The following is a 10,231-nucleotide window of genomic DNA, read 5'->3' as shown; positions in this document are numbered from 1 at the left end:
AAACTTTGCTGTCTGTAAGACAGGTTTCAGTAGCCGCACACTAAAGCTTCATTTACACACAAATGTTCCACACTTCAATTTCGGGTTTGTTTTATTTTCATATAAATGTCTTTGTTTTGTGCGCTCCGTTTTCTTCCCTAAAATATTAGCTCCAGATCAGTAAATTACCTTACTAAACCGTGAATAGTTTCTCTTGATGTAGGCAGGGCCATTGTTATCGCACAAATAAAGAATATGAATGAGAATATATTGTTTTTATTTGAGACAAGTACACGTCGGGCAACCGTCGTGCCCTTTTGGGCCAAGTCTATAGCCATGTTTACAAGACACAACACAAGTCAATATAACAGCACACTGGTTTTCCCGGAATTGACGCCCTTGCGTAGATGCTGAAAAGTAAAAAATCGGATTATCGGAACAGTAGGGTAAACGCAGCTATGGAAATTAAGCTAGTGTATTTCAAGTTCATTCGAACGGCGCTATCTTTAAAAATAAATTCAGTTGTCCGAGTGAATAAACGCGAAACAGTTGTTGAATACATGCATTTCACATGTGTTCCTGAACTCTGGATTATGCGACTCTTTTGTCTAGTATTTTTTTTTAATTCTGAATATTGCAAAAACATGGCTGTTCCGAACAAATTGTATGGTGTAATTAAAACAGGTTTCAAGAAACCTATGCTTCACGTAAATGCATGTTATCTTCCAACATGGGAGGTGGAAAAAGGCGAAATTCCCATCATTGCAAGTACTAACCATTCCAATGCAAGAATGCTTATTGAACCAGACATGGGTTTTCTTGTTTTCTTGTTTTTGTTTTTAATATTTTGTATTATTGGATGACATGTTAAACACTGCTTTAATGCGTTCATGGTATATTTTTCTTCTAGATGATTACTTCGCATTTATCTCTTCCGATCGACCCTTAAATTACGCAAAGACTAATACAATGATTTTATATGCATTTATGTTGATATGAATACATGTATGTCAACTATAGCCCTTATGAAAGAAAAAATACACAGTGTGATGACGGTGGAATTGTATGCATTAAATTTGTATCCTTTGACTGGGTCTAATTTCTGAAAATAAGTTCCAAGTATATTCTATGTCCAATGTTCATGTGGCCAGAATGTTCCAATTGTTTTATATATTTTATAATATTTTATAAGAATTTCAACATTTGTATGACCTCACTACAAAGTTATAGAAAATGATAAAAAATGAAGAAACAGAACGATGCAAGTTAGAGGTGTATTATATTAACGCCATGAAATATACCCAAAAGTAGCCCATTCTTTGCAGAGCAAGCAGGTCCAATGCAAGTCTGTACTGGACCCAGTCCTTGTATTGTTGGCGTACTCAACAGAGCTTGGTGATTTGAAGTAACATGCGTCACATGTGGTAAACGTCCATTTAATTCAGCATGCATTCCTCCAACGGAAGACGCTATAAGTCCTGGCATTACGCCAACCACGCTTGCAATTTTTCCGGGTATTACTCCATTATCCAGACCTGTGTGTCCGGGTAATGCACCAGGGCCAGTTTGACCAGATAGCACGATGTTACCGGCGTCGATATGTCCCGTAACTAACCCTCCTACATTTGAATGAGTACCACCAGTTGGTACATGTATGTCAGTCCCAGTTACACTCGGAAGTTGTACAGCTTTAATAATTGACTCTGTTTTTACTGGAACTACCGGTTAAAAATATTATACTTAAATTAAGACAAAAAATATGTGTGTTTCCTATTATACCTATCAAAAAATTGGGTACATTATGTTAGTTAGGAGGGATTTAAAAAAAAAAAACTAAAATTTACTTTGGTTTATGGGGGAAACATTCCTACTTTAACAGTGTTCATTGAAAGTGATAAAAAAAAACAACTTTATGGTACACTATATTTAACTGAAAAAAAATAGGGTTGGAAAGGTAATATGAAACACATTTTTCCGACGCTGTCGGTATAGTTCCGCTTTTTACCCTTTGACCTGAAAGACGCTCTTCCTTGGAAACGCCAGTCACCTGATCAAAATTTGTTTCCAGATTGGCCAAATACTGATAACTTAGTGGGGATCGAAAAAGGAAATTGAAATTGCGTGCCATGCGATATTTCATGATGAAATTTGTAAGCAAAAAACACATTTTATTGCGTCAGCTATCTTTTTTTTAAAGATAGTACTTGTTTTATTTGGCCTAAAAGTCACAGAAATACTTGTAAGACTGTCTCCTATAGTAATAAAATACGATTTAAAAGATTAATGAATTTGTAAGTTATATAATTGTTCGAAATGACATCAATTTTATACATCGGCTTGTCAATAACAAAACCGAAAATCGTTTTATCCATTTAATTATTTTCAACGATATACAAATGAACAACTAAAATAAATAAATAAAAAGAAACATTTAAGGACATACTTCAAAAACATAACCCCAACATACAAAATCAACAACAAAAAAAAACCAAACAAACAAACAAACACACCAACAGCAACGTGTAGAACTATGACCTTTGACTATTATCAAACGTTAGTACCAGTGCATACCTTTTATCGGCGTTGCGCATTCACATACAGGACAATATTTCCCAGATACAGTTCTTAGCGAGAATCCATGTTCACAGATGCTATTGCATTTGAATGTTTCTGGACAATTCTCTTTGATCCCCACATTGTGAATGGATTCTAAAATGAAATATATATATTTTTTTTTAATTTTGAACAGAGACAACGGAGCACCACATTAATTAAACCATATATCAGACTAACATGTATGAATTCAAATAAGATACCACGGTTTCTAAACTGTAAATACAATGAAATCATAATAGTGTAAAACGTGTACATGTAGCCCCTCATTACTCGAAATTACATCGATTTTATACATCGGCTTTTCAATAACAAAACCGGAAAGCGTTTTATCCATTTAATTATTTTCAACGAAATACAAATGAAAAAAAAATAAAATAAATAAATAAAAAGAAACATTTAAATATGTACTTCAAAAACATAACCCCAACATACAAAATCTAAAAGCAAACAAACACCATGGTACAATATATTTAGCTGAAAAAAAATACGGTCGGTAGTGTAATATGAGACACATTTTTTTAATTTGGCCTAAAAGTCACAGAAATACTCGTAAGACTGTCTCCTATAGTAATAAAATACGATTTAAAATAATGTCTGTCTCTGCAAATGGATTGCGCTGTAGATCTAATTTCAATTCGAAGAACAAAAATCATTTACAAAATCACAATAGAGTTTCCAATTCAGAATAAGCATTGAATGTTTTGAATCGTGACTTTAAACAAGATTTTAAGAATAGTTAAAAACGATTTACTTCGTGTTTCGAGACATTATGACATATTGGTAAAGAACAGGTCCTCATAGGATCTAACTTTTCTGTCCAGATGACCTTTTTACGAATTGTCGATTTTTCCCCTTTGGAACAATGCTTCCAAAATCGTGAAAGATGAAATCGGATTTGCTGATCAGAAAAGTCATCAGAACAGAAAGAAGAATGAATAGGGTATGCAAGTCTCGCTCTGGTTTCCTTTTCTTTACCGGAATTTCCGACGTAGAACGTATTAAAAACCGAAGACCGGTCTGCACTGAACTCGACGCTCTCTAAATGTCTTATCTCCATGCTTTTGAATGGTAGATTAGGACCCATTCTCGTGAAATTACGGGGGTCACATGACGAGACATACACACCCTATTATTGTAAGATCCTAGATGCAGTGATTGCATGGAACAACAAATACTGTAAACCAAGAAATTTTCGCGTGATATAAACTTGCGTGGTTTTCGCGAGCCTGTGAAAATCGCGAAAGTTTATATCCTCGAACAAGTTTTTACCATCGAATTTTCAACTTTCGGTTGATCAAATACAGTTATCTTTCTTTGATTTTAAGTTTCGTCTTAATACCTAAAAAACCTAAGAAAGGTATATAAAATATTTATTTTTAATTCACAATAAATAATGTTTAAAACTTTAAAACATCCAGTTTAAAATCACTAAAACACGGTGGTTTCAAACGTTTGTAGTACGTCAGCACAACTGTCATTTCAGTATCCCTGATCTGCGCCATCCAGTTTGAATAACGTTGGTTTCTTTCCTGATTTTCTTCCACGCATTTGTAATCAATTTGGCATTCACGGGTTCAGTGTTTGAAAGTTAAGGTCAACATCACACTCTTTAACAAATTTTCCGGGTTTCAGTTGTGATGAAATATGTTTTGCATACCAGGTGACAAACTGATTTTACTACCTCCTTGAATTGAGCATTGCCCGATAGGTCTAACGATTGAAGTTCACCAGTACATCCACCCGGAATACATTTCACCTTTATTCCAGCCCCTTCTAATTTCGTTAGAAATGAGTCGACACGGTGAGCAGCAAAGACATCAAAGACTGCTAAAGCAGGATGTCTGAGAGGTAGATCAAGTCTCTCGCAAGTCCTCATTACATATGGAATGATCTCATCCAAAAAAACGAAGCATGGTTTCTTCATTTGACCAGTGGTTTTCCGAATGGCAAATATCCCAATCTTTTGGGAAATTAATTTTTGGATGACAATTTTCAGTTTTTTTCTTGGTCCAATAACTGGGGCGGTAATACATGTAGGTCATCCGACATGGTGAAAGACAACAATGCAGTTATTTGCCAATTGTCTTCTAATCCCGTTATTTCCACCTGCTTGGCACCTAAAAGTTTAAATAAACTTTTTAAAAACTTTTCAAAGGAGCAACACCTAATCTACTGAAACTTATACAAACAACTTGACCATCCAATTAATTACAAAACAACCTATTGTACTTGAAAACTTTATCAATAGTATTATTAACACACATCCCCCCTGGGATTAAAAGGTAAAACAGAAATTTAAAACCCACTTAATTGTGAACAAAATTTTGTTTATACAGCGATTTTTACCTTATATATTTGGATTTAAGCTGTCATTATTTTCATCAAAGGCTTGGGTTGTCTGGCATATCATGAGTTAAATTTATAGTTTTTAGTGGAGTCCGAGTTACTCATTTGCTTTTGTTACTTTGTATGTATGATTTTAGTTACTTTATGTTCTTTGTTGTGTATGTCTGTTTTCCATGTCTGGTCTTTGTCCCTGAATTACATTCTTTAGATTACCGCTATAACCTCGGTTCCCTTGATTACTCTTTTAAACATGCTTTACTTAATATTATGTACAAGTAAATGTTGACATCCATTGAATTCCACAAAATTACGTAACTGCTCTGTTTTTTACTTATAATTACTGAACATTTGGAGAAGACCATGTAAGAATTTGTGCAGTTAGATTCCTTTTGCAATTTTGCAAATAAAAGATGTTTAAACTAATTGTTTGAATAGCATATTGATCATAGGCATAGAAAAGTAATCCCCTATCCCCCATACAGAAATTTACCTGAACAAAGACAACGTGGACATTGCCCTTTAACCGATGTTGTTGTGTAGCCGTTAGTGCGGGAGATACAAGCAAGTGTTTCTGGGCAGGTTTTAGTGAACTTTTCAAACATCATTTGTAATGGTTCAACAACAGAAGCTTCAAATAAAGCTAGTATCTTATTTTTTCGTTTACTCAGATATCACAATGTACGATTATGCTGTTATTGAATAATGATGTATACTGTTATTGAATAATGTATACTGATATTGAATACTAATGTACACTGCTATTGAATAATGATGTATACTTATACTGATATTGAATAATGATTTATCCTGCAATGAGATTATTTGTTACACGAATAAAGGTATACGGTTATGTTTTGCTGTATCCGTACATTAGCAGGTTATCGACTTTCTGGCTCCTCCTACTCACGTGATCGGCGGAACTACTTTTTTTCTGGTATGCATAAATTAATCATGGCCGCCACCATAGATACGATGTAAACAAATTGCGATTGCGTATTCGGTTAGTCTTTTTCTTTTGCTGTTCCGCCGCCTCATGACATAATATTTTTCGACAATGTACCTATATTGTATATATAAATCGAACGGCGATAAAAAGATTTCGACGTGCTGCAGTTTATACACGTAAAATAATGCAGCAGCTATTTCATAACCAGAGATACTGTTTTTATACATGTATCACTGTTTTGGTTTTACTTACAGGGACACTTTTCTTACTGTTTTACTCTCGAAGTATAAAAGATGATGCGGCCGTTAGAATCCACACACGTTCTCAAATTGAAGAGAAAATTTCTTATCGTGAGGAAAAAACACATTCACAGACCCACGAAAAAAACTGTCCGCATGAAACAGAAGATAAAAAGGTAATGGCTCAACAGCAATTAAAAGTAGAAAAAATGTGTGAAAATGACGATGATTTTGAACAGTGGATTTGTAATAATGAACATGATTTCGATCGCTTGTCTAAGCGTTTGGCTAATACAAAGGTGACAGGGCATGTATTTATGAGAGATAGTGTTACGCTCGAGTTAACCAAAAAACCTCAGCTAAAAGCGTTGTATGATTATATTCAGGAAAATATGAAACATTCTTCAAGGTTTTGTGAAACAGGATTCAACGGTGGCCATTCGTCAATGATGTGGGCAAAATTGTTCAAGGGAAAAATTGAATTAATATCTTTTGACATGTGTAATAACAACGGTGGTTGTGATATCGGTCAAGAGGAAATCTATAGGCTTTATCCTAACATTAAACACACACTTGTTAGAGGTGACTCGACCGTCAATCTCCCGAAATATACGAAGGAAAACCCAGACATCAAATGCGATTTTATTTTTATCGACGGTGGACATAATGGTGACGTGCCTGAAAAAGATTTGTATAATTTTAAGCCTATGGCAAAGGACAACCATATCGTAGTGATGGATGATTCGGTATGGAATACAACCAGTGGATACACAAACTGGATCGGTAAAGCCATAAACAAGGGTGTGCAGGACAATCTGATATGTCCCATTACATGTAAACCGATGTATTTACCTAAAATGAAACGACTCCACGCAACTTGTTTCCATAAATATTGTAAATAATCACTGTTCAACTACCTTTAATAAATATGACGAAAGTAGTTCGGTCATTACTGTCATGATGCACGAGTTACAACTTCAAGTTTTCTGTAAATACATGTATAGTAATTTTACAGTGAAACCTTCTAAACCAAACCCTTTTGTAGTTTAAAATTGGTTTGGTTTAGACAGGTTTTCGGTTTACCAGTTTCAAAATAGATGTCACCCCAATGCCACCCATTCGTCTACAATGAATGACGAGGAAACCTTCGATGGAACTAGAAAGTATCTAGTTTAGCCATGGTTTTTTTATTATTCGTCAAGGTTGAGTAAAGATAGGTTTGACTGTTCCAATTTTTACTGACAGTTGTTTTCTAACAATTTGTTTAATTCCGATTTCACTAACCCCAGAAATTAACCCCCCCCCCGTAAAGGAAATATATCAATTATTGAAAAAAAGTAGCTTGTGTCGTTTTTTTTTTCAACGGTAGAATGCTCTTTCAATCAAAAGTCATTCTCTTTTTTGCATAAGAAAATTACAACAAACGAGTCGCATTATGAGCGTCATATGCTTTACGCGAACATTAGGTACAAAAAATTGCTCCCACACGTTTTTTTTATTGAAGTATGACAAAATCAATCTTTAGAATCTTGCCTATGGATGTTTTATTGGTTTCATGTTGAAGGACGAATGAACAAAAAGGTATTTCTTTTAATTGGGAATGGTGATTTTTTTGTAAAATTTTCCGCAATTTTCCACATTTTCTTTATTCCAATTTCACTTACCTAGTAAACAAAATTTCTGTCAGTTTTAAGCTTTGAAATCAACAAACAGTAGAGAAAACTTCTAAAATATTGAAAAGTTACAGCTTGGTTTTTATTACCACAAATGACCCAACCTCAACAAACTATGATTTCAACTGCAGAGCAATGTTTATACAATCGATGGAAGAAAGTGATGATTTTTGTAAAAGTGAAGTTCTATGTTCTCAAACCACACAACATGCAATATTTGATTTGCTAGATACGATAACTTTACCCCTTATACTACGCTCGAAGCGTAGGGTAAAATGGGGGGGGGGGAGGTGCGCTATCGTATCTATTGAACTGCCTAAACGTGATGTATCGACGTTGCAACAGATGCGTACATGTATTGCACTGTACGTGTAAATGCAGGCTACATGATATAGGAAAATTTTCCTTGAATAACCGACACAAGAGTGGAACTAAAATAATGACCAGGGGCGGAATCAACGACTTGATTGATTGATTGATTGATTGATTGATTGATTGATTGTTGGGGTTTAACCCCCGTGCAGCAATATTTCAGCTATATTTAGGCGATGAACATAAAGTTGATGATAAAATGAACATGAAATGATGATGAAATGAAAAATGGGATGGGACATAAGGAAAATGGGGTCGAAAAATTTTGTTCCCGCCGGAAATAGGGAGAGGTGGGTATGGTCAAGCAATTTAGCCTCATGTGGCGAAGCCTTATGGTTCGTTCCACTGTGTTACAAATTCTTTACAGCATCACTAACTAGGATCATTAGTTGAAGTTAGACTAGTTAGAAATTACTAGCAATACATGTAACGTAGCTTATTATTTTTTTGCGTATCACCTCAGGGGCTTGTTTCCATTATCAAATAAGCAGCCACATTAGACTAAGTATATAAACTATACTAGTGGGGATGCATGTTTGATAGTGGAAGCAAACCCCTGTGGTATCACCATATTAAAAGGAAAATGAAAAAGCAGGAAATTAGAAAATAGTAGTGTACGTCTATTCTTTTAATTATGTAAACTTTGAAGTGAAATTCACTTTTTGCCAACAGGGAATCAATTTTTTTTTGTCGTGAGTAGTTTCGTTTTTTATATGTCAATTGTTGTAAAAAATTCTGTAATCTGGTTTCATTTCTAATATGTTGTAACATTTATTCGTTTTTGTTCAGGATTTGGATCGTTTTAACAGGCTTTTTGTAGGTTAGAGAAATAGAGATATTTGGTATTATGTCCCTTGAATGTACTGGTCACGATTTTCGTTGCTCCGAGAAAATTACGTATTTTGACACAACTAGTATCATTTCGTATGAAATTGGATAGTTTCTGTGGACATAACACTCAGATTATGTGAGTCACGTGATACTTATTCATTATTTTGATTATATGATTTACAGTTACATAAACTTTTCTGCACATCACAACCAAATGAAATCAACTCACACTTGAATAGGTCACTACAAACATTATAATACCCCGAGAGTTGGACATCGGACTTTCTACAGTAATGAGCCATCATACAAAATGAATTCAAGTAATGGTGATCGATTAGACAGAACTAGCTACGAATTAAGTGTCAGTCCCTGTAAGAATTAGACAGGTGAAACATGGTGTTAAAAAACCACCATTTTGATAGTGTAATTTGACTATTTGTACCATCAGAATCAAGGAAAACAGAACAGATTTTCTATATCATTCTGAACCATTGAGTTACAATTTCATTGAAACGCACTAAAAATGAACATTTTAAGGGCAGATAACTCTGTCAAAAACCTAATTTTCTAACATTTTGTTGAAACATTTCTGAGCAAATCCAATGAAGCATCAGTGAGTGATATTTTATTGTTAGATCGGTGGGGTTTTGACATGCATGTTTCTGATTTTTCACATTTTGCCTGATTCTTACAAACACTAACACTTAAGAAATGTAACAATTCGTAACATACTGTTGTGTTATCTACGATCTAACTTTTGATATTTCTCCGATCATCCTCCAGTTTTTTGCTCATTTAAGTAAAGCCATTCGCCTTCAGAACTGAATGAAGAATGTGTGAACAGAACACGATCATCATCTAAATGCCAGTTCACCAGTGCAAGCTGACGATATATCTCTAATCTCAATCAGCCGTTCATCGAGTAAACACATGATAAACATTTGTCAGTTACAACGAAATATGGAGCTTCACTTTCTCAGCCTGGAAAAGTACACTCTTACACCTCGGTAAACAAACAATCGGACCTGAACTTTTACTTTTTAACGTCAGCTAAATATGTAGGAATACTACACGATTCTTCTTTTATAGATACCTTCAACAGAACATCAAATGTGTACAAGAAACTACGCTCAACTGCTTTATCTAATATACGACTTGGGATACATCCCGTTGTTTTCAATCCACACGTTTGTGCTAAATTGATAAGAAATGTGTTATTCAACAGCTCT

General features: G+C 34.6%; 2 protein-coding genes across 4 annotated transcripts in view; one reads left to right on the top strand and one right to left on the bottom strand.

The window, feature by feature from the left end:
* Positions 1–239: 239 nt before the first annotated feature.
* The window catches only part of LOC148596996 (uncharacterized), a 34,387-nt gene continuing 24,395 nt past the window's right edge, over positions 240–10,231 (bottom strand). For all 3 annotated transcript variants that reach the window (XM_088563985.1, XM_088563986.1, XM_088563984.1), the window contains 3 exons: positions 2,551–2,688; positions 1,281–1,697; positions 240–389 (listed from right to left, as the gene is read on the bottom strand). In XM_088563985.1, coding sequence (XP_088420111.1) covers positions 256–389; positions 1,281–1,697; positions 2,551–2,688 — 689 coding nt within the window. In that variant the 3' untranslated portion in view covers positions 240–255. The remainder of the gene's footprint in view (positions 390–1,280; positions 1,698–2,550; positions 2,689–10,231) is intronic.
* On the top strand, positions 6,072–7,066 carry LOC148596997 (uncharacterized). Its single transcript, XM_088563987.1, has one exon. The coding sequence runs from the start codon at positions 6,072–6,074 to the stop codon at positions 7,026–7,028; it is 957 nt and encodes a 318-aa protein (XP_088420113.1). The 3' UTR covers positions 7,029–7,066.

Source organism: Perna viridis, chromosome 15 (genome assembly GCF_037379345.1).
Source record: "Perna viridis isolate PV_CMFRI_1.1 ecotype Kerala chromosome 15, ASM3737934v1, whole genome shotgun sequence".
Taxonomy (NCBI): Eukaryota; Metazoa; Mollusca; class Bivalvia; order Mytilida; family Mytilidae; genus Perna; species Perna viridis.
This window is presented reverse-complemented; position numbering and strand designations above follow the sequence as displayed.

What these genes read in the sequence shown, in the direction of transcription:
- LOC148596997 (XM_088563987.1), top strand. Translation starts at nt 6,072, where the DNA reads ATGCAGCAGCTATTTCATAACCAGAGATACTGTTTTTATACATGTATC.